The sequence below is a fragment of the Equus przewalskii genome, chromosome 1 (assembly GCF_037783145.1).
Source record: "Equus przewalskii isolate Varuska chromosome 1, EquPr2, whole genome shotgun sequence".
NCBI lineage: Eukaryota > Metazoa > Chordata > Mammalia > Perissodactyla > Equidae > Equus > Equus przewalskii.
The window spans coordinates 83,801,326-83,828,861 of NC_091831.1; the positions used below are offsets into that span (position 1 = coordinate 83,801,326).

Consider the following 27,536-nt stretch of genomic DNA (forward strand, 5'->3'; position numbering starts at 1 on the left):
GCCCATGGGGTGGGGAAGGGGTGCCTGGGGCAGACTGTGATGTTTGCCCTTTGATCCCAAGAATGGGCCCTGAGTATGTGTCTAGGGTGGGGACAAGCAGCAGGGACGTTCCAGGCTCCTTCAGCAGAGGCCGGGGGCACTGGGAACCTCGTGAAGTGCTGTCCCCAGGGGCCGGGTCTAGGTGTCCCCTGTCCGCCCAGTGACCTGAGTGGGCCCGGCTCCTCCTTGCTCTCTCTTACAGCCCAGGGAGCTCAGGCACACCCAGGCCCCTGGTGAACTGCTCCTGGGGCATGCACAGGCCTGCTGATGTGCAGTGTCTGGGCCCCGGGGCGGGAACACCCCTGCCTGCCCTGGACCTCTTCCAGACCCTTCATGCCTCCCATGGTGCGGTGTACAGGGCTGGGGGACCAGCAGCCCCCTGCTCCTTTCTGCTTCGTCAGCAACAGATGCCACAGTCAGCGGGCTAGGATACAACCCATCTCAGCATGTGCTTGACTGGGTCCCCAGCCCCCTCGGCTGCCCTTGACCCCTGCTCCCCACTACAGAGGGAGGATGGGAAGGTGGTGTGGACAGAGCATTGTCTGGAGTCAGGTGTGCACTCTGGCTCCCACACCCCGGGCTGGAGGCCTTGGGCAAGTCACTTACATGCTCTGAGCCCAAACTGTCTGGGTGTCAAAGTGGAGGCAACCTGGTCTCTGCTCAGCCACCTCTGAACAAGACTCTGGGGTGTGATGCCAACAGCCCTTCGTGTAGGACACCGACCAGCCCAGGCCCTGGCTTGTTCTGAAACCTTGAGGGGGGTGGCATCTGCCATAAGCACACTGGAGCCCATGCAGTCCAGGTGGCCACAGCAGAACCTGGGAGTCAACTGGGAGGCTCTGGGGCCAGCCCACCTGCAGTCCCCAATCCGGGTGCTTCCTTGCCTTTGGGCAAGTTATTTAACCTCTCTGTTCCTCAGCTCATTCTCAGCGAAACTGGGATCATGCCAACTCCTCCTAGTAGGTTTGTTCAGAGGATTCAGTGAGGTAAAGAGTGCTGCACAGCATCTGTGGCCTGGGAGGAGCTCAGCAAATGTTCCTTTTCTGCTCTTTTCCTCTCAAGGTGGAGCCTTATGTGCCTGCATCTCAGCTGTTGTGATTTCTGATGATGCTTGACAGGCCTTCTCGGGGAAGGGAGGGAAAGCCCAGCTCCAGCCTGGAGGGGAGCTAGAGGCTGGGTGGGGCCGGGCGGGAGGGGCCCCGGGGGTCATGTCCTCTGCCGAGGAGGACGCCGAGAGTCCTCGCTGTGGGTTAGACTCCACATCTTTGAACATTACTGTCTGTTCCAAGGAGGGATGTTGGGTGTCGCTGTTCCCTGAAGGACACTGGCACCAAGGACACACGGCAGGAGGGCTCAGGAGGTCCCCCGCCCTCCTGCATCAGCGGGCTCCGTCCTGAGGGTGCGCTACAGCTCGAAACCTGGGGCCATATGGGTGTTGTGCTCCTGTGGACGGCGTGTCCCGGAGGGTGTCTGGAGTTGCCAAAAGCAGGGCTGTCTCCTCCATGTTAAAAGGCAGTGGTAGGGGGCTGCTGGGGACAGTGGGGGCGTCCCTGAAGGCAGAGTCTGCTCTGAGCAGATTCTAGAAACACCCAGGGTGTCCCTGGAGGGTACGTGGCCTGGCCCTGCTTCCCTGACCCCTCCACAGGCTGGCCCAGCTCCTGTTTCTGGGGGGGCCCAGGGGGCTTCATGAAGGAGGCCCATGGAGGAAGGAGGGGCTGGTAGGGCTGGGGCGGGGGCTTGAGTTTTATTTGGAATCATTAAAAAAAAAATTCACAGCAGCATCTGTGGGTCATAAGGAGTGGAGGGCAGGAGGGGAGGGAGGTGAAGACGGTGGCAGCAGCACAGGAGGACAGGCCTGTGGGCAGCCGGTTGTGGGCGTGGGGACCAGGGGCAGCCCACTGGTCACACTCTAGGGCCGGGCACTCCTCATGCGGGAGGGGATGCGTCCAAGGCAGGGGTGTTTCTCTGGCTCCACCGCTGATGACAGCCATCTAGTCTCCCCCACTCTTGGCCTGGGAGAGAGAGTGACCTTCACACGCAGCTCTGGGCCCCCACCCCTCAGTGGCCACCCTGTGTCGGGTGGGGACAGGAGTCATCCGTGCCCTCTGCCCTGAGGGGTCATTCGTGAGGGAGGCTCACACTCAGGCTCAGGGGGCTGCAGAGGGTCAAGGGGCTCCTGGGGGCTCTGGGAGTCCAGGAGGAAAGGAGGCTTGCCTGCGGACCCCCTGTGTTCCCCAGGAGCCCAGCTCCTACCTCCTCAGCCACCTCCTCTTCCGCTTTGGCTGCCTTGTCCTCCTGTGGGGGGGCAGGTTGCTCCAGGTCCTCCTGTTGGGGAGCAAAGGTGATGGGGGACCGTGCGGAGGGGGCAGGGCCCCCAGCTGCCCTGCACCCGGGGCCTCATCCACCCTGGCCTCAAAGATGAGCAGAGGCCCTCATCACCGTGCTGTGCGTGGAGGGCCAGGGGAGGGAGACGTGAGGACCAGACTGACCTGGGGGTGACAGAGCCACATGTAGGGACCCACGGCAGGGGCTCCGTCTGATGATGCCAAGTCCTTCTGGGGCTATGAAGTACCCCGGAGCCCAGCTTCACCTCCCCCCAGGCTGACGCCAAGTCTCTGGGCAGGCGTTGGTTGGGCCTCCTCGATGAGGAAGCCTGGTGGGGTTGGTGGGGTGGGTGGGGGTGGGCAGTGGCCTCTGAAGCCCTAGGCCTGACCCCACCTTCAGTGTCACTTAATCACATCACACACCCTTGTCCTGGGAGCCCCTAAACAGCCCTAGGAGGAGAGGTGTATCATCGCTGTTCACGTGAGAACCCTGAGGCCAGTGATCCAGCTCGAAGCAGTGGGGTTTTGAGAGATCAGCTCCGGCTTGCTCCAGGCTCATCCCTCTCCCCAGTAGCAGGTGTGCTTCCTTCTTCCCTTCTCCCTGCCTCCTGGATGGGCTCTGGGCTCCAGCTGGTCTGGCCAGGGCCAGCAGGGGTTATACAATCCTGTCCCACTTCCCATCTCCTCCTACCCCCCTGCATCCAGCTAGACACTTGTCTGAGGTGGGGGCCTGCTGTGGGGTGGTCATGAGCAGAGGCCAGACTGGGCGATCAGCTTGGACCCTGGTCTCACTGTCTACCTCTGGAGGGCCCTGCCACCAACATGCTACCACAGGGCCATCCTGCCCCTTGGTGGACTGCACCGTGGGGCATAAAAGGGGACCGAACTGTGTCAGCAGAGTTGGGGCGGGCTCTCCAGGCGAAGGGCAGGTGGCCTCCTGCCTGGCCCTGCTGCCCAGCGCAGAGGCGGGAGGCACGAGGCCAGCGGTGTGAGCGCTTGGACAGGCGGGTGGGGCTGCATTCTTCCACAGTTCAGGGAGGGGCTGCTGGGGCTGGTTTTTGGGTGTCACCAGGAAATGTTCTCCTGGGGTGGCTCTGGGCACTCCCCAGCCCTCCTAAAGGTCAGAGAGGAGTGCCGGGGCTCCCTCTCAGAGACCCAGGGCCAGCCTGGCCCTATCCCAGGGCCTCTTGTGCTGGGCGGTGGGGAAGGGAGGAAGGTATCTGCTGGGGGCACATGGGGGTCCTGCCCAGGAGCACTGATGATTGTGATGATGATGACGATGATAGTCACCTCCCTTTGTTGGGTATTCACCATGAGCTGGTGTAACTGCTTCACAAGGGCCCTTTGCCTGCATCATCGCACAGCCCAGGGAGAGGGATCCCCCACCCCACCCTTTACAGATGAAGAAATGGAGGCCCAGAGAGGTTGAGTAGCTTTCTAAGGTCACACAGCTCGGAAGAGGCAGGGGTGGGAACTGGGAGAGGGAGCAGCTGCCTGCTCCAAGGACACGGAGACACTGTACCAGCCCTAGAAGCAGATGCCTAATACTGCCCCAGAAGCAGGGGCAGGGAGGCCCCTACCCTTCCACCCACCCACTCCCCGAGCAGGGATTCTCAGTGCTGGCTGCCTCAGATGCCGCCCCGAGTGGGCTGTACCTTCCTTCCAGCCCCATATGAATCCCACTCTTTGGGAGCAGGTGCTCCCGCGCCGGGCCGCCCTGGGAACTGCAGAGCAGCCGTGGGACCTCGGGCACATTACTTAATCTCTCGGGGCCTTGTTTCCACACCCTATCTCATGAGACTTCGTGCCGATGAGCTGATTAAATGAGTTAAGAAGTGTAAACGGCTTCAGGCCGAGCCTGCTCCGTCGTGGGGGCTGGGGAGGCTCACCCGGCCGGCCTCCCCCCACCGCTCCTGGGCTCTGCCTCCGGAACGCGCACAGGCACGCCCACGTGCACACTCAGCGCACACGCACACGCTCACAAAGGCGGAGGTGGAGGGTGGGGTCGGAACCCTTCCTGCTGTTCTCTCACCAGGGGGCGCTGCTTCCCTGCTCCTCTGGGGAGGAGGCGCCAGACCACTGGGCCGGGGAGGGAGGCTGGGCCCCGGGAGGGCGGTGACGGGGCAGCTCTGGCCTGGTGTCTACTGCCTTGGGAGGCTGCCTGTCACCACGTGGGGCCCTGCCTTCACTAGCAAAGTGCGGTATCTCCTAAATGCTGAGCACCATCAAGAGGGCGAGGTCAGCAGCCCCCCGCCCCCCCCGCCCCCCTCCCCCGCGGCCCGCCTTCCAGGGATGGGTGTGAGCATTCCAGGCGTTAATGGGTCTGCGAACACCCAGCACAGACCACGGCCCCTGAGTCTCCTCTTCCTTATGGTCAGCGGGGTGACGATGCCTCCTCCTCTCTCTGGGGCCCAGGGGCAAGGATGGAGCCGGGGCGGGGCCGGGTCTCACCTTGCGCACCACTCCAGCGGTGAGCGCCACGTTCTCCACCTCCTCCACGGCCTTGGTGGCCACGGTGTTGACGCTGGCGACCACGGCCCCGCTCACGGCGTTGGCCTGCTCCTTGGTCTTCTCAGCCACTGCGGGAGGACTCTGGCTGGCCTGGGTCCTAACCCTCCCCACCGGGGCAGAGCAGCCCCCTCCCAGGGCGCTGGAAATTCTGGCTCTGCGGAGAGCCTGGGCTGCAGCCTTTCCCACTCCAGGGGAGCTCTGGCGATGATGGGGGTGGCCGGCCCTGGGTCTAGCCTTAGGTTGTGGAGGGCCGTCCATGGACACCTTGGGACCCCAGTTAGGGTGCAGAAGTCCCTGGAGGTCCCAGCCCCCTTGTCCCCTGGTCCTGGGGCTCCTCACCTGAAGTCACGCTCTGCACAACACCCTCCTTGGTCTTGGTTCCTGGGGAGGAAGCGGAGGCGTCAGCCCGGGCGCTCCTCCCGGTGTTGGGAGGGGAGTGGTCAGGGGGCAGACATGCCACAGAACAGGTGGACCAGCTGTGGGGCCGGGAGCGGGTGAGGATGGTATCCGGGGGTCCCCGGCCCTTCAAAGGCCACTTCCTGCTGTGTCTGGAGGAAGTGGATGGATCGGAAGTGGACAGGACAGGATGGAGGATGAGAGGGGCCGGGCCTGAGGAAGGGTCTGGACCCCACGGGGTGTGGCCTGGACCTTGGAAGCAGCCGCAGGACAGGGCTCACGAGAGCTGAGTCATCCCCTCGGACTCCTCTGAGGAGCGAGCTGCGGGGCATGGAGCTGACAGGACGCTGAGTCTGGGTCTCTTCCCCCAGCCCCACCCCTTCCCTGAGTCAGGTGGGGACCTGTGGCCTGGCTGCCGAGCACCTGCCTGCTCAGCCCACAGCGGGTCCAGGCTCAGTGTGGCTTCTTCTCCGAGTCGAGGGGCCTGTGGGTGATGCCAGGGCAGGGGGACGCCGGGGTGCATTTGTGGGTGCACAGACAGGTGTGTCTGAGAGCTGAGTACCCCTTGCTGCCCTGCTCCAGAGTCCCCTGGGCCCTGAGGGGGACCCAAACAGATTCATGTGTGTGCAGGAGGCTACGTGTGTGTGCAGCACCACGGGGTGCTCCAGGGCCCGGAGACCCTTACTCAGCAGCCAGGTCCTCGACTCCTCCTAAAACCCCTCCCTGGGGCTGGGGGACGAGGTCAGACCCAAGGTAACCAGGTCCCCTGGGCTCCAGGCACCAAGCCGCACCGCCCCGCCACGCCCAAACTCACCCACATACATGACACCCTCCTTGGTCTTCTCGGCCGCTTCCGTCACCCCCTGCTTGGTCTTCTCCACAGCGCCCACCACACCCTCCTTGGCGATGGAGAAGCCCTTCTTGAAGACGTCCATAGTGGTGGCGGGCAGGGACAGGAGGCTGGCTCTCCGGGCGTGCGGTGGCTGGAGCTGGCGTGAGTGCTGCTGCAGCCGCTATCCTTGCTGCTGCCTCTTATTGACGCCGATGAAATATTGATGATGCAGCGGCCGGCCTGCGGGAGCCCTGCCAGCCTGGAGGGGGGATGGTGGGGAGGGAGGGAGGGACGAGGCTGGCCCTCACCTTCCCCCAGGGTGGGGCAGTGGGGTCCAGGTCCCCTGGGCCCCTACTGGCTCAACCCTCCCCTCTTGCTCCCGCCCTCCCAGGAGGGGCTGTCGGAGTCTGGACACATCCTCATCCATCACTGCCTCTTTCACTCCCTGTCCTGCCCACCCACAGGGGTGGCCCCTGCTGGTGCTCTGGGGCCTGAGGCTGTTGTGTCTGTGTGCATCTGGGGCAGAGATGGGGCAGAGAGGGGAGTCGCCTTTGCTACCAGTGTCTGTGGTAGGGCAGGGGTCAGAGCCACGCGGGCCTGTCAGGCAATAGCGGCCAATCTCTCAGACTGGCCTGGGTGTCCAGCACCATGGATGCCCCCGTCGACGGCTCCCCCAAGGCCAGGGGGAGGAGCTGGGACAGAGGCGCACTGAGGGGTTCCCCATGCCCTGGCCTCTGGCGACACACCAGGTGGCCTCAGGACAGCTCCTTTCCCCTCTGAGCCTCCACCCCCTGCTGTCCCCACAGCCCAGTGGGGGGAGTGCTGAGCAGGCATGCAGTGGCCCGCTTCCTGACCACCAGCGTGGAGGGGCAGCAGGTTCCCTGAGGCCGCCCTGACCGCTTCCTGCAGCCCCACCTCAGCACTCCTGCTTAGTCCCATGGGGACGGGTTTGGTAGGGCCACCTCCCTGTGTCTCCCACACCCTCAGTGTCCCTGACCCTAGTCCTCTCAGGGCACAGGAACCGGGCTGTGTTGCTGGCTGCCTCTGTGGGGGCCGGACAGGGGGTGAGGGGGCCGGACGGGGCTCACCGGGTGGGCCGGCCCAGGCCACTTCCTCTCTTTGTTGTCCCCGTGCTTTCTTTTCCTTCTGAGACTTAACTTGAAGACAGCGTCACCGGCACTGGCAGTTTCTGGAGTCACTCAAAGAGGCGAGTCTGCTCCACTGCCAGCATGATCCTGATGCTGCTGCTGTGCCTGGGCGGGCCCCTTGGCTGGGGGCTGCTGGGGGCCTGTGCCCAGGCCCTCAGTAGCAGGTCCTCTGATTCACGCAGCCCCAGGCCACCTGGGGTCTGGAGGGCAGAGGCTGAGGACACCGGCAGGGACCCCACCGGACGGTAAGGAGGGCCTGGACCTTGGGGTAGGTCATGGTGCAGGACCTGACTCCTAGCTCAGGCTGAGCAGGGGTTCTCTGGGCCTCAGGTACCATCTGTGAAATGGGCTAATGTTATCGACCTGCTGGGCCAGCTATGAGGCTGCATCAAGTGCCAGGCCCCAGGCTCCTGGTCAAGGGGCCAGCCCCAGCCAGCCTAGCCTGGGCACCCCAGGGCCAAGCCTTAGGACCACAGGAAGTCCCTGCCTGACCTGTGGCAGGAAATGGACCTCCGGGTTGTACAGGGCGGGAGCACTTCTTGCCATCAACCACCTAGCATGGAGCGCTGAGGGGCTATGGTTCTGGAAGTTTCCAGCTGGCCTGGCAGTGGCTCCTGTTTTTCGAAGTGAGTCGGTTTTGTTGGCTGAGCCCTGGTGAGGCTGGTGCAGCCTAAGCCATTGAGGACATCTGTCCCCCAGCTCCTGGGGACTGGGTTTTGATCTGAGTGCCGGGGGACTGGGGCGGGGTCCTCAGCCTGGCCGTGAGAGCCGAGCAATGAGCAGGGACGGTGCCTTGCTCTGTCTCCAGAACAAAAAGGAGGCCGCGGCCTGAGCAACCTCTGCCTCAGTGTCCCTCTGGAAATGGGCGGGATTGTCTCACGACTGGACCAGGGTCTATTTTCCAGTGTTCCGTTTGTCCAGGGCCAGGAATCCTCCTGATGATGAAGTGCTGGGCCTGCGGGTGCCTCCGCAGGGTACCCCACGGGTACTGGACCTGGCATCTTGCCAAATGTGACCTCGGTTCATCCTCGCAACAGCTCTGGTTACAGAGGAGGAGCCTGAGGCTCAGAGAGGCTGAGCAACTGGTCCAAGGTCACACAGCTAAGGAGAGCTGGAACCAGGATCTGAGTCTGACTCCAGAACTCATGACCTGGTCCCTGGGCACTCAGAGGCAGCCCCAGCCCCTCCCCACTGCCCCACAGACTTGGTTGGGGCCACTGTGTGGATTTGGAGGGTAAGGGCGCCACCCTACACCCCCCGGCCCCCAGACTCTCCAATCTGTCTGAGACTCAGCATCTCACTGGCTTTCAGAGCCCCCTGCCTGGGATGGTTCTTCTGTAAGCTCTGACACTTCAAGGTGAATGCGTTTGTTGGACACTTTCCCGAAAGTGGATTTGACCAGAGAGAGAGCGGAGGGCAAGAGCAAGACAGGCTCAGCAGCCACCGTCCTCCCTACCCACACTCCCCGTCCCATGGCAGCCCCCCCACCTGACACAGTACCAGCTGCTGGCCCAGAAGCCCTGGGAGCTCGGGGAGGGGGGCTGGCCAAGGTGGGGGGGTGTGTGGGCTGAGAAGATGCACCCCGGAGAGACCCCACTCCTGCCCCACCCCCATTCTGCTCTGAGCTGGGAGATGTGGGTGACTCTTGGTGGGGTAGCTGGTCACCAAGCTCTGATTTCAGGACTGAGGACCAAGCCTTCTCTCTGCAAAGCCATTAGCTCCATGCCCCCATCTCTGGGCTGCCTGGCTTTCTTCCATGAAAGGGAGGATGAGGGCCCAGGTGGATGGGAAGGAGGGAGGGAGGATGGGAAGGATGGGAGCAGACCCTCTTGGCTGTGGGAGGGATGGCCTTCCCTACCCCAGGGACGGTGGGCCTGTGGACTCCTCAGGGGCTGCCCCTCGGGGGCCGCCCAGCAATTCTCCGGTGGTCCCAGTGTGTGCAGAGTGTGTGCAGGTGTGCGCACAAGGGCCCTGGCCCAGGAATGCCCCGGCAGGCGTCCCAAGCCCTGGCCCCAGGGGCTCCAGGGGGGCCCCGCCACCTGCTGGGTCTCCTTCCCACAACCCACAAGCTGTGGTCCCCAGTGGCCAGTTGTCAACGCCTCCGGAGGGGCCGGTGAGAAAGGGAGGAAGCGCTGCGTGGCTTCCTGGGCTGATTGCTTCCGGAGCTCCTGGGAAAAGCGAGCGGAAATGCTGCCGGCCTCCCCTGCAACGGGGGAGGGAGAGGGGGACAGGCGCTCGGCGCTCAGGCAGGGTGACACCATCAGTGACAGGCCCAGCAGACTCTGCGGCCAGGCCTCCTGCCCTGCATTTGCCCCTCGCCCCCGCTCCCAGGGCCACAGGGCCACGCAGGCCCAGATGAGGCCCTTTGCAAGGAGAAGAGGGAACAGAACAACTTGGTGCCCGATGTCAGGTCCTGGCGTGGGGGAGGGGCATGGTTGAGTGCTTCCCAGGTCCCCTGGGACCTGGTGGGGGCAGGGCCCCATGGGCCAGCAGTGTGTGTGTGTGGGGGGGGTTCTTCCTTGCTCCCTGGCTTCAGTGGGGGTGGGGGTGGGGATGTGGCCTCCTCAAACCCAAGACCTGCTTCCCGGGCAGGACTGAGCCCCAGGCAAGGTGCCCCATCTCCGCATTGTTGCGACAGCAACACTGTTCTCTCCACTTTACATGCTGTGAGACTCAGAGGGGTGGGAACGCCACCCAGGGCCACACAGCTCCTAAGTGACGGATCAGAGGCCGGGCCCACATCTGCAGGGCTGCGGATCCCAGACGTCCTCTGTCCTGTCTCCCCCAAGAGGGCAGGCGTCCTCTGTCCTGTCTCCCCCAAGAGGGCAGGCGTGTAGGCGATGCTCTTCCAGACACCCAGCTGGCCCCGGCCACCAGCATCAGCTTCTCCTGACCCACCCACAAGGAGCAGTTTGTGGTTTTTGCAGCTGGGAGCTCAAGGCCCAGAGGAGTCATGCATATCGCTGAAGGTCACACAGGAGCAGGGCGGAGCCCAGGCCACCGGTCTCTGGGCCATGGCTGCATCTCCTGCACCTGTTCCTGCTCTCTGAGGCACAGGTCCTGGGCATGAATAGGGAGGAGCCCCACTGGTTGTAGTCACGCTCAGGGAACCCGGGCTCTGGGCTGGACACCGAGTAGACCTCCGGCTCCTCTGCCAAGGCTGCTTCTGGCTCAGAGACAAAGCTTTGCAAGATTCTCCCCTTGAGTGCTCACACTCAGGGCTGCATTCAGGGCCTAGAAAGCATGGATGCCGGGACCACGCCCTTCTCCCCTAGGAAGACGTAAGGGGCTGTCCGAGGGGGGTTTTCCTGGCTGGTTAAGAGGCACTTAGGAGTCCCAAGGGTGGCGGTAACTCAGGATGCTCGGCTAACAGCCTTTCCCCTCCCTCTGCCCCGGGGAGGGGCCCAGAGCGGGAATCTTCTCCACATTTCCAGGAGTGGGGGAAGGGCCTTGTTCAAGGTCACCCTGAGCCCAGGGAGCAGGAGGGGAGAGGAGAGCCCGGCTGTCCAGCTTCCACCTAGAAGCTCCAAGGGGTGGGCCGATTCCTTCCTGCCTGGGGTGGGACATCAGGTCTGGGCCATGTCAGAGGCCCAGGGCTGGCCCAAACCAGGCTGGAGGACCCCTGCACTCATTTCTAGGCCGGCAACTGCCCCTCTGCGGACCACTGGAAGATGAGGGCACCCAGCACCGCTTCCCAAGTGAGGGCGCAGAGAGGGAGGAGGCCTGAGACCAGGAGGCAGGCAGAACAATGGGGCGCTTGAGTGAGCTGGGCTGGGGGCGCCGAGGGCCAGCAAGAAGCTGCCAAGAGCTGGAGGAAACCAAAGCAAAGGTCAGGAATGTTCCCAGGGCTTCTGGGCCAGCAGCCTGTACTGTGCCAAGGGGACGGGGCTGCCAAGGGAAAGGGAGCGTGGGCAGGGAGAATAGTGGCTGCCGGAGCCAGGAGTTCGGTTGGGCAGGTCAGGAGAGAAAGTTCCTGGGTAGGAAGGGTGGGCAGCACCGCTTCCGGCTCCAGGAGCTCGAGATGGAAAGTCCTGGTCACTCCCTGGCAGGCTGGACCAGACCCGGTGCGCAGGCCGGCTGGGCCCTCCACAGTGGATCAGAGGCTGTGCGAGGAGTGGAGCTTTGTCTGGAGCCCGTGTTTCTCAACCTCGGCACGACTGGCTGATTCTTCAGGGGGAGGGGGCTGTCCCGGGCTTTGTAGGGTGTTGGCAGCACGGCCTCCACCCACTAGATGCCAGGAGCACCCCCACACTCCAAGTCTCCAGGGCACATCCCCTCTCCCCTACTGAGAACCACTGGTTTCGAGAAATACTTTTCCCTAGAATTGAGCCCGTGTTCCAGGAATTTCCAGGGGGCCCAGGGCCGGGGCGGGGTGGGGCACATTTTCCAGTACTTGGAACAGTCTGTGCAGGCCGCCGTCTCCCCCAGGGCGCCTGAGCTGTGGGCCCAGCACATTTCACAGACCACCATGAACATTCTTTGCTTCTGTCCCGATTTTGGTGTGCCTCCTTTTTGCCATTTACTAGTCCTTTGGGACTCCTGGGTCCCTTGCTGGGCTCTGCCCCACGCTGGCTGGTTTCTCAGATCCTGAGCCAGTACCCTACTGTTTTCATTACTTGGCTTTAGAGTCGGTCTTGAGAGCTGGATGAGAAACTCCTTCCTCGGTGTTCCAAATGTGTTCCAAAATGTTTTTACCTGTTCACCTGCATTTTCTCTTCCAGGTGGAAATTATTTTATTTTGAAGTTTCATTTTTATTCGTTACACAGTCCCATAGGCAGAGCTCAGAAGACTGTGGTCGGTGGGCCAAATGTGGCCCCCGACCTGTTTTTGTAAATAAAGTTTTATTGGAACACGGTCTGGCTCATTTATTTACATATCGTCAGGGACCGCTTTCCTGCTACAACGGCAGAGTCGAGTAAATGCCACAGAGTCCATATGTCCTGGAAAACCTAAAATCAGGGCCAGCTTCATGGGCATGTGACCTGAGTGGTGTCACAGGGCCCGTCACTCAGAAGGGCCCTGCACTTGGCTTAATCTCCACTCTTGCCCTATATTTTCATTTGCACTGAGCCCCACAAATTATGTAGTTGGTCTTGTATAAAGTATTTTCTATGTGTCTGTCCCTTTACAGAAAAACTTTGCTAACCCCTGGGTTAGAGTGGACCAGTTCTGTAAGGTTTGTTGAGACAATCAGAAGCCCCAGCCCCCTCTGGTCCCCAAAGGCAATGACTTTCAACTCTCGGTGATGCTTTGGGCATTTACCTCTGTATCTCTGGATAACATGCTTCTATTGCTACTTCTTGGGAAGCAGCTTTGTCTATGACTCAGCTGTCATTCCAACACGCACGCACACACATGCCCTTCCCATCCATCATTCTCCCACATTGTCATTTTGAGTACATTCATGCGACTATGCTTGCTACTTAGAGTTGAGACTTGAAAAAAACTATAAATCCTTTTCTTCCCCCTGTGCACTTTTGGTTTTCCCCGGAGTAAACAATTAGCTTCATCTTTGTTTCCTTTTTCTTAGTTTTCTGTCTTTGTCACCACTCAATTCCGGACTCTCGGCCCATGGTCCACATCTGCTCTCAACTCTCATTTGCCTCAGGTGTTTGACCACCTGTGTCTTCTTGGAGATGCCTCTCTGAGCTTCCAGCTGTCCTGCGGTCTGGACTGTGGCCCCTCACCCACTGCCCATCGTTGTCCTGGGGTCTCTCTTCACCATCCTCCTGGGGCCTCCCTTCACCTCCCCTCCCAGCTGGAACTCCCGTTTCCTGACGCCACACTGTCCTCTTTCTTGGTGTCCTCTCTTGTGCTGGGGAGCACTGCTGGCCCAGTGGTACTCAGCCCTGGGCTGTGCCTTAGAATGACTCACAGAGCCTTAAGTGCTGATGTCCAGGCCCCACCCCAGAAGCTCTCCTTTAACTGGCCTGGGGTGGGGCCCAGAGGCTCCTATTTTTAAAGTGCCGTGGGATGGTTTTGATGTGAAGATTTGAGGGCAAGATTGCCAAGTCTGCTCCAGCAGCTCCCTGCCGAGGGGTTCTGGGCAGGGAAAGGTTTTGAAAGCTGGCTTGTTGAAAATGTCTTTATTCTGCTCTCCCTACATGGGCTGGTAGTTAGGCTGGGTGTCAGATTCTCAATTGGAAATAATTTTCCTTCAGTATCTTGAAGGCACTTCTCCACTGTGTTATAGTTTCTAGTATCGCTATCGAGAGTGGTGTGTGGCTTGATTTTTCTCTCTGGAAAGTGTAAGGTCATCTTCATTCCTGGAGTTCTAAAATTTCATGACAATGCGCTTTAAGCTGAGTTTATTTTCTTCATCTTGTGGATAATTGGTGGGCCCTTTGAATTTGAAAATTCAAGTCCACTTCTGGAATATTGGTTTGATTTTCTCTATCAATGACTTCCTCCCTCTGTTCTCTTCTGGAACTCCTATTGTTTGGATGTTGAATTTCCAACACTGGTCCTCTATTTTTCTCAGCTTTTCTCTCCTATTTTCCATCTCTCTCTTTGCTCTTTTCTTTCTTTCTTTTTTTTTTTTTGAGAAGATTAGCCCTGAGCTAACTACTGCCAATCCTCCTCTTTTTGCTGGGGAAGACTGGCCCAGGGCTAACATCCGTGCCCATCTTCCTCTACTTGATATGTGGGACGCCTACCACAGCATGGCTTGCCAAGCAGTGCCATGTCCGGACCCGGGATCCGAACTGCTAAACCCCGGGCCACCGAGAAGCAGAACGTGAGAACTTAACCGCTGCGCCACCAGGCCGGCCCCTCTCTTTGCTCTTCTTAAGAGAGGAGTTTCTTTAACTTTACCCTCTAACATTTCTCTTAAATTTCTTTTGCATTTCTACCATTATATTTTTAATTTCCAAGGTGTTTTTGTTGTCATTCTCTGAATGTCCTTCTCCCATTTTTTTTAAATCGTTTCCTGTTCTTTGTTTCTTGGATGCAGTAACTTCTCTTATCAATCTGGGGCTATTGATGCAAATTTGGGAGACGTTCTCTTCTCCCTGCACAATCTTGGTTTTCTCCAAGTTGACTTTCTTCCATCCGCATCTTGACCTCCCTCTTTTGTAATAAAGATTCTCCTCAGGGTGCATCCTTGGATGTCTCCCACTCAAGGCTGGAGACTGAGAAGCTGTCTAGAAGCCGGTGTCTGGATGGGGCTTTCTGACCTGTTTGTCATAGGCGGCTCCCTGGGCTGTTTCACTGGGGGAAGCCCTGCTGACTGTGTCTTCAGGTTGTTGCTCCTGAGTGGGGTCATTGTCCTGATAAGCTTTTTCAGTCTGCTGTTGTGAGGGTAAAGCCTGGCTGCCAGGCTTCCGGGGGCCAAGTGGGAAAGCAGACTCGGGGGCTGAGCCCTGAAAACAGATATGGTCACTCCATCCCCCTCAGTGCTTGCCTCTGTCCTCCCCAGCAGTATCCCTGTGTGATGGGGTCTGATGGCCCCCAGGATAGAGATCCGCTCCAGAGAATAAAATCCCAGCCCCGAGAGCCACTCCATCTCCAAGACCCCCGAGACTGCCTCCTGATATATACTCACGCATGCGGCCATCTCTCTCCATCTCCACCGTCGTCATCCAGGACAAGCTGCCAGCATCTCCCACCCAGACCCCTGCCACCTAGCTCTTGCCCCTCCTGTCCCATCTGCCCCCAGGAACCAGGGTGGCTCTTTCCTGTCACTTCCCTGCTTAACCGCCCCCCACCATGATTTCCCATGCCTCCAGGTCACAGTCCAGCTCCTCAGCTGGCACTCGAGGCTTCTCTTTACCTCTGCAGCCCCTTTCCCACCCCCACCCTCTGCACCTCAGTGGGGCCACACACCTTGGTCACAGCTCCTGGTGCCAAGTTGTCACCTCCTCCTGCAGGTCTCCCGGGGCCTAAGCTGCCACACCAGCCCAGATCGCCTGCTCTCCCAGGGTCCCTGAAGGGCAGGTTGGTCCCTCCGTGTCTGACTGAGTGCTGCTGGCCTTGGGCGCAGCGCGGCGCCCCCAGGACGTGCCGAGCTGGCCAAGCGTGGAGGTCGCTGCACTTGCAGCTCTGGGGAGCTCTGCTCTGGGCACTGACTGCCAGAGGAAGGGCCCTCCCACCCCTTCTCCTGTGCCCCTCCAGCCCGCCACCTGTCGTGACTGGGGCGCCATCCCCATGAACACTTCCCGCTCCGGGACCCGCGGCACACCCCGCAGAAGGTCACGGATGGAGGAGCTGCCTCCCAGGCGTTCAGGATGCTGAGTGCAAACCACCCAGCAGGACCGGTGTGGGTGGCCCTTCCCAGAGAAGGGACTGCCTGGCCCGGCTGCCGTCCCCAACTGTCTGAATGGCCATGATGGGGCACGGCCAGGAGGTGGGTGCCCTCCCTGCGGCAGGCCCTCTGCTGAGGAGAGATGTGAGTGGTCCTGGGGCAGGGCAGTGGCATTCACTGAGCACGTGTCAGGGCCAGGCGCTCGATACTCCTCCGCCATGGAGAAGGGTATTAGGATCCCCATCGGATGAACAGGGAAGCAGAATTCCCTAAGTGCCCGCTCAAGGTCACGCAGCCAGAAATTGCGAAGGATTCGAACCCAGGACTCCCCAGCCCAGCAGCCCCATGTGGCCTCCCTGGCACCAGGAGAGCCAGTGATTTGGCTGTGTGATGTTGGGGGTGCTGCTCAGCCTCTCTGTGTCCCCCTCCCCCCCAGCAGGGGCCGGTTTCTGGAAGGCAGTGGTGCGGGTGTCTTGCAGGTGGGGTTTGTGGAGATTTGCTGTGGCGTCAGGGATGAATAATGCAGAACACTCCCTCTCAGGCTAATGGATTCCAGAATCCACTGCACTGGGTGGGGCAGGTGCTCTGCACTAGCACCTGCTGTTGACCTCAAGGAAGGGTCGTGGGGGCCTGGGCGTGGCTCAGCAGCCCTGTCCTCTGGTTTGTTTTTTCCAGTAACTGGTGCTCCTACCAGAAGTCCAGGCTGGTCACCTTCATAGCCGCTTGCAAAACAGAGAAATTCCTTGTCCACTCACAGCAGCCATGTCCACAGGGGGCTCCAGACTGCCAGAGAGTCAAAGTCATGTGAGTGGGGGCAGGGCAGGGCGGGGCGGGCCCTTTGGCGACCCTGAGCTGGCTCACCCTGGAGTTGCTGACCTGGCTCTCTCCCCCCAGGTACCGTGTGGCCCACAAGCCACTGTACCAGGTCAAGCAGAAGGTGCTGGTCTCCACGGAATGGAGGTGCTGCCCGGGCTTTGCAGGTCCCGACTGCCAGCACCACGGTAGGGCTCCCTGTGGCCCCCTCCCCCTTCAACCGCTGACCCCAGAGGTCATGCAGCTCCTCTGACCTCCGGGGTCAACATCTGATGCCTCCTCTCTGCAGATCCCACTGGGGTCCCTGAGCCTGCAGACCCAGGTGACGGCCTCCAGGAGCCTTGGGACAACCCACACGGCTTGGAACCTGGTATGTTGCTTTCCTGGAAGATGCAGGTAGAGCAGAAAGAACCCACGTGCCCAGGCCCATTCTCCTCCCGTAGGGCAGTGCCATCTCTGGAAACTTTACCCCTCAAATCAGCAGGGTCCCCTCGGTAGCCCTGTGTCACCCTACCCCCGCCCTCCTGCCCCAGGCCAGTTCACAGGGTCCTCAGTCACCTGGCTGCTGCCTAAGCACATACACCTTTTCCCTCGACCCCACTTTCTGGAAGGATGGTTTCAGACGGCACCTCCTTTGCCCTTTGAACTGCACAAGCTCTCATGGCCTGGAAGAAGCCTTCCCACACCTCCCTTGACTAGGGCCAGGAAGTCATGCTGTCCCTGCTGTTGGGTCAGCACAGGAGAAGCGCCAAGAGACCCCATGTGTGGAGCATTTCAAGGCTGGGCCGAGGCTGGGCTGGTGAATGAGTTTCATCACTTGGTAAATCCTGTCCATCGACAAGGGCTGCCTAGAACCATGCTGAGAGGCCAGTCCCTGGAAAGTGTGCTCTGATCGATTAGTCATGTCTGCTGTGGGTGCTGGGGGCAGGGCGGGCTCCCTTGCCATGTATTTGCCCTCTTGGGGCTAAGGGCTCCTCAGCTCCTGCTCAGAGGACCTCAGCACACATCTCCTTGCCCCCAACCCCGGAATCTCCCTCTCTGTATCTCGCCGTCTGCCCAGCCCAGAGGAGTGAGCCCATGACACTCATCTTTCTGTGTCTTCTAGGCGCCCCTGCAGCAGAGATCAGCAACACCGTGGTGGAGCAGGAAGGCCTGCTGGGAGATCTCCAGAATGACATTCACGAGGTGGCGGACAGCCTTCCCGGCCCGTGGAAGTCCCTGGAAGGCAACTTCACAGCAGCAACGACTGAGGCCAATCAAACGGAGCTTGGTGAGTGGCAGACTCAGGGGCTGAGCAAGAGCCTGTTCACATCCCCGGGGATGAGTGAGAGGGGAGGCAAGGAAGGCCCCGACCTCAGAGGACCCCCTCTGGTCCCTGCCTCGGGAGGGGTGGCTGCTCTTGCAAGGCAAGTGTAAAAATGCGTGTCTGTTGCAGAGTTTTCTGGCACATCCCTGGAGCACGTGCTGCCGTCTCACATTGATGCCTTCCTGCAAGTGCATTTCAGCCCCGTCTGGAGGAGCCTGAACCAAAGCCTGCACAGCCTGTCCCAGGCCATCAGAAACCTATCTCTGGATGTGGAGGCCAACCGCCAGGCCATCAAGAGGGTCCAGGAGAGTACTGTGGCCAGGGCTGACTTCCAAGAGCTTGGGGCCAAATTTGAGACCAAGGTCCAGGAGAATGCCCAGAGGGTGGCCCAGCTGCGGCTGGACGTGGAGGACCGCCTGCACGCCCAGCACCAGTCCCTGCAGCACTCCCTCTCCGAGGTCCAGGCCGATGTGGACACTAAGGTGAAGAGGCTCCTTAAGGCCCAGGAGTCCCTGGGGGCCAATGGCAGCCTGGTGGTGGCAGCTGCAGGGGCAGGGGCGAGGCCGGAGCCCGAGAGCCTGCAGGCCAGGCTGGGCCAGCTGCAGAGAAACCTCTCGGCGCTGCACGTGGCAGCTGGCCGCAGGGAAGAGGAGTTACAAAGCACCCTGGCCGATATGCGGGCGACGCTGGCCCGGCACGTGGATGAGATCAAGGAGCTGTACTCGGAATCTGACGAGACCTTCGATCAGATCAGCAAGGTGGAGCGGCAGGTGGAGGAGCTGCAGGTGAACCACACGGCGCTGCGCGAGCTGCGCGTGATCCTGATGGAGAGGTCGCTGATCATGGAGGAGAACAAGGAGGAGATGGAGCGGCAGCTCCTGGAGCTCAACCTCACCCTCCAGCACCTGCAGGGCGGCCACGCCGACCTCATCAAGTACGTCCGCGACTGCAACTGCCAGAAGCTCTCCTTCGACCTGGACGTGATCCGGGAAGGCCAGAGGGACACCACGCGGGCCCTGGAGGAGACGCAGGTGAGCCTGGACGAGCGGCGGCGGCTGGACGGCTCGTCGCTGGAGGCGCTGAGCAGCGCGGTGGCGGCCGTGTCGCGGGCGCAGGAGGAGCAGCGGGAGGAGGCGGAGCGCGCGCGGGCGGACGCGGCGCGGCTGCGGAGCCAGCTGCGGACGCTGGGCGGCGAGGCGAGCGCGCTGCGGGCCGCCGAGGCGGAGATGCGCGGCGAGCTGGGCCGGCTGCACGGCTCCTTCGCGGCCCTGCTGGAGGACGCGCTGCGGCACGAGGCCGTGCTGGCCGCCCTCTTCGGGGAGGAGGCGCTGGAGGAGATGTCCGAGGCGGCGCCGGGGCCGCTGCCGCTGAGCTACGAGCAGATCCGCGTCGGCCTGCGGGACGCCGCCAGCGGGCTGCAGGAGCAGGCGCTCGGCTGGGACGCGCTGGCCGCGCGGGTGGACGCCCTGGAGCAGGCGGCGCGGCGCCCGGAGCCCGGCGAGGCCGCGGAGCTGGCGCGGGAGCTGCAGCGTCTGGGCCCGGCGGTGCAGCAGGCGGCGCGCTGCTGCGAGGCCTCGTGGGCCGCCTCCCTCAACGGCTCGGTGGAGGGCCTGCAGGGCGCGCTGGCCGCCACGGAGCGCGGCTTGGAGCAGCACGAGCGGCTCTTCCACAGCCTCTTCGGGAACTTCCAGGGCCTTGTGGCGGCCAACGTCAGCCTGGACCTGGGGAAGCTGCAGGCCATGCTGAGCAGGAAAGAGAAGAAGCAGCGGAAAGGTCTGGAAGCTTCCCGGAGGAGGGACAGGAAGCAAGCGGATGCGCAGGTCCAAGGGCCAGTGCTCTGGGAGGCAGGTGAGTTCCTGGGCACAGGGGGACCAGGCCAGGCAAGGACGGGGCTGTCTGCAAGCAGCTCTTCTACCCCAGAGGGGCCGCAGGGGAAAGAAAACAGGATGCACCAGTCAGGACTCGTCAGGGCCGGCCTGGCCCTTGACCCACCTTCCTTCCATTCGGGGCCAGGGGCCTCTTAAGCAAACTGGAGTGTAAGGAGATAGAAGTCACAAGAACCAACGGTCAGGAGCAGGCAACGCCCCTCCATGTAAGCGGCCGAGGCTCCCACGTGCGCCCCGGCTGCCTGCCACTCTAACCAGAGAGCCAGAGGGGCTTGCTTCCCTGGCGTCCATGCCACACCTGCAAATGGCTCCATCTCCCCTCTTCCCGGCACCCCACTTCACCCCCGCATGTGTCTTTAACCAGCTTCCCCTATGTGCAAGTGAGTGTGTGCAGAGGGGCTGGTGTCACCTGCCATGGGTGGGCAGCACCCTCCAAGAGGTGAATACAGGGCAAGGCCTTGGGCCCTGATGGGCGCTCATTCTCTCTGCTAACATAGTTGACCCGTCTTGCTGCTCCGTACCTGGTCCCCGGCGATACCCTTCTTGGGCTTTGCCATGTTGGATCGTGACAACAGCTCCACGATGCATTGTCACTGCCACCTCATCTGAAACAGAGGCTCAGTCAGGGCAGGTGTCCTGCTCGCACAGCTAGTGAGCGGCACAGAGGACCTCAACCCGGTGAGGCTGTCTTCAGGGTGCTGGCTCTTCCCTTGGGAAGGGCCCTCGATGCCTGGTCTCTGCAGAGCCCTGGGGACCGTGCCTGGGAAGCTGGCTCTGAGGCTGAAGCGATGTGCAGCCAGCCTTCCCGTGCTCTCCCTGAGTGTGGCCCTGCAGAGGGGACCCCTAGGCTCTTGCTTCCACGGACTCTCCCTGCCAGGGATGCTGGCCACCTCCTCGCCCGGCCGTGGGGCTAAGTACAAGGTCACCATCTGGGCCATCTGGACCCTGGTGTACCCACATAGGAGGGAAGTCTGCGCCTTGCTGAAGCTTCCTCCCTGGCCTGCGCCACTCCCGCGGAGCCTCCATTATGGCCCCGAGGCCTGTGCCTCCCGGGGCAGTGGACAGAGCCCGCTCTCTTGCACCACTCGCTTGTCTCAGTTTCTCCATCTGCCCGGGGGCGAACCTGCATGGATGGCTGCTGGGAAGACGAATACACTTTGGGAGAAACCAGTGACTGTTTTCAGGGCGGGGGCTGGGGCTGTGTCCACTGACACTGACTCTGCGTTCTTCTTTCCTCGTGTGAGTGGGGCAAGGCCCCCTGCTGGATGGTTTAGGTCCCTGAGTTTACCACTGCAATACTTTGTTGTCTCAAAGAAATTTTTTCCTTAAAATTACAAATAAAAATTCCCCTTTATTTGTCTTGCAGAAAGGCCTCAGGGCTTGAATTCGTGCCCTGCAGGGAAGCCCACTCTCAGTCTGCCTGCTGGCAAAGCTGAGGCACAACACTTCGCCTCCTGGGGGTGGGGGGCCCCCCGCTGCCTGGCAGGGTGGGGGGTCTCCTTGTAAAGCCGAACCCCAAGCTGCAGGCAGGCGTGCCCTCGGTGCAGGCGGGGCCGGCCGCCAGCAGAGGGCGCCCGAGGCCGGCCTTCCTTCGGCAGGGCGAGCGCGCCCCCTCCTGGGTGCTTGGGGAACTGCAGAGCCAGCAGCGCACCTTCCTTGTGACAGTCTCAAACAAACGAGAAAGCTCTTATTAAGTAATTCTCAGAAAACCTTCCAGAACTAGAGAAGACCAAAACTTTGTCATTCACAAGGCTATTGCTGGACCGAGAGCCAAAGCGCTGCGGCTCTGGTTCTGGGGGCTAAGTCACTAATTGCTATGCAGATGGTCCCTCCTGTACACCTTTGTTTCATCCCCTGAGAACTGGGGAGCTTGGTCTCAAGGCCAGTGTCATGGCTGGAACCCCGGTGGGACTCACCCTCCCTGTCCCATCTCCTGGCCCTGGCCGCTCGGTTGGCTCCTTCCTTGCTGTACCTTCGCCCTCCACACATGGCGCGCTTCCTATGGCTCCATGTCTGCGTGTGGGCTGCTGGGCCCCACGCCTGTGTTCCCTCCGTCTTACTTACCCTCCAAAGGCTGGCCGAGGTGCTTCTCCAAGTGGGAAGAGCACCAGGAATCAGGAGCTCCGAGGACAGCCCCCAGTTTGGTAATTAGTTGTCATCTGGAGCAAGCTTTCCCTGTCTGGGCCTCAGTTTCCCCATCTGTCATCCCAGGGCTCTGTGCAACATTTTGAAAACATTTAAGATGACCAGCTTGAAAGGATTTTTCTTCCCCGGTCCCACCCCAGTCCCACCTGCTCTTTCCTTCTCTCTCGTAAGGTCCTGTGCCCAGCATCCCGGAGGAACCACCCTGCACCATTCCTTCCTTCTCTCACCAGTGTTAGCATTGTGACCTTGAGGATAGGTAGTACTTTCTGTTTCCCCGGGACATCTCAAGATCCCTAGCAGGTGGCAGCAGTCCGGGAGTCAGAGACCTGGGTTCCAGTCCAGCCTGCCACTTAATAGCCACGCAGCCTTGGACAACCAGTGAAGCACTCAAGACTCAAAGGTTCCTCAGTCAGGGGTGCTTCTCTCTCAAGGATGCTGGTAGGAAAAGGGATCGAATCAGAAAGAGCTTTAAAATGTACACCAGTAGGGACCAAAGACTTGTATTTTCCCTTCTCTCAGTTAGTGAAATACTCAGACTTGGCCGATCCCTCCCACCCCCCTGGGATACGTGGCCCCTGGGAAGATCTAGGTTACCCGGAAATCGTGACCTATTTCTGTTAGTTGGGTGAGGAACTGAGTCACTGAGCCCCTTCCCCCTGTGTTCCAGGCTCCCCTGTGGCCTTCTACGCCAGCCTTTCAGAAGGGACTGCTGCCCTGCAGACAGTGAAGTTCAACGCCACTTACGTCAACACTGGCGGCAGCTACTTCGCTGAACACGGCTACTTCCGGGCCCCTGAGCGTGGGGTCTACTTCTTTGCTGTGAGCATTGAATTTGGCCCAGGGCCGGGCGCCGGGCAGCTGGTGTTTGGAGGCCACCATCGGACCCCTGTCTGTACCAGCGCGGAGCAGAGGGACGGGGGCACGGCCACAACCTTCGCTATGGCCGAGCTGCAGAAGGGTGAGAGAGTGTGGTTCGAGGTAACCCAAGGATCGGTAATAAAGAGAAGCCCGTCGGGCACTGCATTTGGGGGTTTCCTGATGTTCAAGACCTGAACTCTCGGCACAGCTCTGACCAGACATCGTGGACTCGCCCGGCTCTCCCGGGCCTGGGACTCTGGCCAGGGTCGGTCTGGAGCCCATGCAGTTGGTCCAGCTTGTCCCTGGAAATCTTGTGCAAAGACAGTGTGGTATAGGTGGCCTCCCTCTAGACGCACTGGGTTGGCTACTTCTCAATGATGAGCAGGACCGGGATGCTCCTCTCTGGGCAGGACCTGGCCCCGGGAGGCGTGAACGTCGGCTTCGCGCCTCCTGAGGCAGACGGCTGGGATTCCAGCTCTCTGCCCCACCGTCTTCCACAGCTTCTTTGCTGTTTTGCTCCTCTTGTGGTTGGGAACATCCGTACACTTTAAACCTTTCTCCCTAATCTTACACTCGAAAACCATTTTTTTTCCTGGGAGGCATATGTTTAAAATGGATTTTGGATGATATTGGAAACCAGTCTGCACTCACTACGGGGCAGTGGGAGAAAAGCAGCCTGTTCGCTCTCTGTCGGTCGGAAATGGACATAAAGGCCTGGCTGAGGTAACCAAGGGAAGCACCATTAGTGCCTTTGGCTTAGTTTTAGTCCTCCCTTGAATTTACCTGTAATTTTCATTTCACTTCTTTTTCTTCTTGCCAAGAAATGCCAAACACCAACTAAAACGTATGCAGCCTTCATCTTGTTTCCTTCCTCCCGTGGCTCGTGACCACCCTAATTCTCGTTAGCATCTCTGACCAGGAAGGGAGCTGAGGCGGGCAGGGAGGCACGACTGTCAACATCCCCCTCAGGTATCAACTTTGGAATAAAGTGATGCCCTTCGAACCTCTGTCTGGTTTACTCATGGAGAGCAGAAAGATTTGGTGAAGTAGGTAGAAATATGGGACAAAATGAAACTATTTGGGATAAATGTGACTTTCATGATTTCAGGCCATATTTGACTTCACAGTTTTACTTACTTCTACGTACAACACGTGGAGGCCTTCACAGTGGGCAGTGACATGACTATCTGACCAGACTGTACAGCTCGTGTTGCAATTACTCCCGTAACACCAAGACATACGTGGTTTTTGAAAAGCTGCAGATCCTTGAGCGAACAGGCTTGAGAAAGCCGTCATCAGCTGCCAGAAAATGTTTTGATTTTGGCGGTAGGCATTCAATATTTGTGGAACATACTCTTTTCCATAAGGAAATCAGACTGGACTGGGCTCTGAACAAGGACGGGAGCTGGCTGTCAGGGTTCACAAGGTTACCAGTCCTTCTCATGGTTTTCTAGGGGTCATTAATTCAAGTAATTGTCCCTCAGAACTGATTTCCCACTAAGCTTGGCGTGCTCAACGTGCTCAAGCATCAGTGTTGAAAGGACAGTGTGTCAGGCCACTCTGCCACTGACGTTTGACCTCAGGGTGAATGACAACCTGACTTTTTCCATCTGTAGAATGAGGTGGTTAGTGGACCAGCTCTCACGAAGTATCCTGGTATTTTATCATCTCGACCACATGGTCGACTCTTGCCAACCTGCCCTTCAGTCTGGCCAGGGCCCCTGGCCCAGCACAGCTCTCAGCTGCCAAGACCAATCCCGACCCAAAGCATGATGAATCTGTGCCACCGCTGACCCAAGACTGGAAGGCCAGCGCCAGGTCACTCTCGCTGCTGGAAAAGCCCACGCTGTCCTCTTTCTGCTCGATTTTGCTATTCCTGGGCCGGCTGTGCTGAGGACTAAGTGGAACACGAGGGTAATGCCGTCTTACTATTTACAATTTTCGCTGGAACTTACTGCACAAAAGAAGCAGAGCACAGGGGCTCTCCCCCACAGGGGGCCCCTGTCCTCCAGCCCCCACAAGGCCGGCGCCCTCCAACAGGAAGGTTTAAATGGAAGAGCTAAGTGTAGACTCTGCCAGCAGCATGGACGAGTCACTCCTGAGAAGTTTCTGGGATGAGAACTAGACGAACCATGATTCTTTAAAAAGAGGGTGCTTTCTGTGCAACAAAACCAATTTCACCAAACTTTAATATCAAGCTTAAGGGCACATTTTCTGTTGAGACAGTTTTATAATTCGGACCCCAGGTTAGCAAGAATTCTTCAGTTTGTTTGATAAACTTCTTATCTTCACTAAGCATCTAATATCTCTGAGTGGAGAGTCGTTTTCGGTGCCTTCCAAGCAGAGCCCCCATGACCCAGGCCAATGGTAAAACATCCTTCATTAGCAGCATCCAGAGTAAGACAATGGACTGAGCACAGAGTGGTATCATACCTCCCCAAAACTGACGGGGAAATCCTATATAAAAATATTCAACAGTGTCACTGAAAAACATGAAAGGTACCATAAGCAGATCAGGAGATTTCAGTTAATTCCTGAAAAAGAGGAGGGAAAGGGATCCAGTATAAAATGCAACAGCAAGAGGAAACCATAAGCCAAGACATCTAAGGCTGTGGGAGAGACGGGAGTGACTTCCAGGGAGCCCCAAGCTCACAGCGCCTGACACACGTGGGGGCATGTGCGGAGGATGGGCAGTCGAGGCAGCAGGTGGTCAGTCCCCACTGGCCCTTGCCTGTGCTAAGCAGCCAGCAGCAGTGGCCTCTGCCTCGAGCCCGGGCAGCGCAGGGCAATCCTGACCCCAGTTCCAGGGCCGAGACAGCCTCTGCGGAGGGAGGAAGCTCCCACGCCCAGACAACATGTGTAACCCTGTTGAAACCAAGACCCACGGGAGTCAGGCCAGAGATGTATCTCCACCCCACACAGGATGTCCAAGTAACTCCTGACCTCCTCCCCTTTGTTTCAGAAGCACTGTGAAGAGGATATAGGGTCTTTAAAAAAGGTTTCTTAAAAGTCCCTTTTCTTCTCATGCTCTGAAGCTCCTCTGGTATCTCATGTTTATCTTGAAAACATCAGTAACTTCTCCCAGCTCCAGCCTGAGCACCATTCCTCCACCCTCCTCCATCAAGAAAGCTTCCCCAAAGCCTGGCCGGACACTGACAGACTCTTTCAGGGGGATGGAGGAGGTAAGGAAGTGGACGGGGAAAGCCTGAATCCTCCTGAGTCGGCAAGAAGAGAGGAAAGGAGTCTTTCTTCTTGCTGTTAGAACGAACAGCTATTGTCCCATCACTCCTGATCACACAGGAAGCTGAGGAACACAGGACTGAGGTGAGCAGGCGTTCACTAATACAAAGGTGAGCGGCTCCCCCAAACTGCCAAACGTTTGAGGAAAACTAGTGTCAGGAATGAGAGGATCCAAAATTTGGAAGATTTTGGAATCTATAAATCTCTAGAAACAATATAGAAAATTGGAAATTTAAACCTTGATTATTTGCCACCCAGATCCTAGTTTCTAAATACCGTCCTCCCTAAAAGGAACCAGAGTGCCTTGGAGAAATGGCTGGCTCCACGGCCGGGGCAAGGAAATTACCAGATAAGCCTGGAATATCTTAATCAGCCAAAAAGAGGTGCTTAAAAAATGATGGGCACATGTCAAAAGGACTCAGGAGCCAGCCTGATGAACTCCAGTAGCCAAGTCTGGGTCATTTGAGCATCAAAACAGATAATGACCTGAGCCAGCCCCGATGGCCTAGAGGTTAAAGTTCGGTGCTCTCACTGCTTCGGTAGCCTGGATTTGGTTCCGGAGCAGAACCACACCATTTGTCTGTCAGTAGCCATGCTGTGGTGGCGGCTCATGTAGAAGAACTAGGAGTTACAAATAGAACATACAACTATGTACTGGGGTGTGGGGAGGAAAATAAAAAGTATTAAAAACCCCCACAAATAATGACCTAATAGACTATAACTCATTGAATAAAATAAGAATCCATGATTCCATACTACTACTAAAAAAGTAAATGAGAAGGGAAGCCCTCTCCCTTATAGCAGAATGCCACTTAATAAATGTGGATGTGATAATGGAATTAGAACACCATTCCTTTGTAACCACTGATTCACATAAGGATGCTAACACATAGTCTCAAAGTATCGCCCATAACATACTAATTACAAAAGGAAACAATGCCTGCACGGTAAAAAAAAAAAGGTGAGTCCTGCCTTAAGGGACCAACAATGACAGCATCCATAACAGGACACCCTGAGGTCATGGCCTCCTGACGGGATGCCCTGAGGAGGACATCACGTCCACAAAGTCACTGGCCTTCCCTCTAGAACAGGTCAGTATCACAAGGGACGAAAGCTACAGAACTGCTTCTGATTAAAGGAGGAGAAGGCGGCGACAGGACAACTAAACACAGTGCAAGGTCCTAGACAGATTCTAGACCAGGAGAACGTGCTCTCAAGGACTTTATTAGAACAACTGGCAAAAGGTGAGTAAGGTCTACAGATTGTGGTACTGCTGAGAACTGTCATGGCGTCAATGTTAGCCTTCCTGGGGCTGGTAATTGTACATACGTGGTATGTAACAGAACATCCCGGAAGTATTGCGAGACTGAGGCATGAGGTGTCATTTACTCCAAGCAGTTCAGACAAAAGTATGTGTATGCATGTGTGTGTGTACACAAACCTTCCAAGATGAGCCTTTGTAATTCTTGTAAACACACACACACACAGAATGACAAGGCAACTGTGGCCAAATCTAACAGTTTATGAATCTGGGTGAAGGGTTAATGGTATTCTTTATACTATTTTTGCAACTTTTCTGGAAGTCTGAAATTATTTCAAAATAAAAAAGTTAAAATAAAATTTGGTTGCTGAAATAAAAAACCTCAATAGATGGGCCGAAAAGCAGAAGGTAGGATGCAACACATGAGAGACATGTTAAGAAATAGGGGAACGTCTGGGAGACCTACTAATTGTCTAATGGAAGTCCCAGAAAAAGGAGAAGGGAAGGGAGGAAGTAAAGAAGGAACAGAGAAAA

The 27,536-nt window shown here is 58.6% G+C and overlaps 2 protein-coding genes and 1 long non-coding RNA gene across 5 annotated transcripts; 2 read left to right on the top strand and 1 right to left on the bottom strand.

Annotated features, from left to right (window-relative positions):
- Positions 1-1,764: 1,764 nt before the first annotated feature.
- SNCG (synuclein gamma) lies at positions 1,765-7,272 on the bottom strand. Of its 2 annotated transcripts, XM_070569613.1 has the most exons (6): positions 7,191-7,272; positions 6,085-6,361; positions 5,214-5,255; positions 4,815-4,942; positions 2,293-2,364; positions 1,765-2,051 (listed from the first exon to the last, which is right to left on the bottom strand). In XM_070569613.1, exons 2-6 carry the CDS (start codon positions 6,203-6,205, stop codon positions 2,031-2,033), a joined length of 384 nt encoding a protein of 127 aa, XP_070425714.1. In that variant the 5' UTR covers positions 6,206-6,361; positions 7,191-7,272; the 3' UTR covers positions 1,765-2,030. The 2 variants fall into 2 exon arrangements, with proteins under 2 accessions (XP_070425714.1, XP_008517497.1); XM_008519275.2 differs by lacking the exon at positions 7,191-7,272 and having other exon boundaries at positions 6,085-6,838.
- Positions 7,194-27,361, top strand: MMRN2 (multimerin 2). Of its 2 annotated transcripts, none has more exons than XM_070569475.1 (7): positions 7,194-7,495; positions 16,169-16,297; positions 16,388-16,494; positions 16,596-16,676; positions 17,412-17,576; positions 17,742-19,460; positions 22,311-27,361. In XM_070569475.1, exons 1-7 carry the CDS (start codon positions 7,332-7,334, stop codon positions 22,694-22,696), a joined length of 2,751 nt encoding a protein of 916 aa, XP_070425576.1. In that variant the 5' UTR covers positions 7,194-7,331; the 3' UTR covers positions 22,697-27,361. The 2 variants fall into 2 exon arrangements, with proteins under 2 accessions (XP_070425576.1, XP_070425580.1); XM_070569479.1 differs by lacking the exon at positions 7,194-7,495 and adding an exon at positions 15,364-15,595.
- LOC139075147 (uncharacterized) lies at positions 9,971-12,101 on the top strand. Its single transcript, XR_011525262.1, has 3 exons — positions 9,971-10,307; positions 10,889-11,079; positions 11,300-12,101. It is a non-coding gene; the product is annotated as an uncharacterized lncRNA (long non-coding RNA).
- Positions 27,362-27,536: the final 175 nt, after the last annotated feature.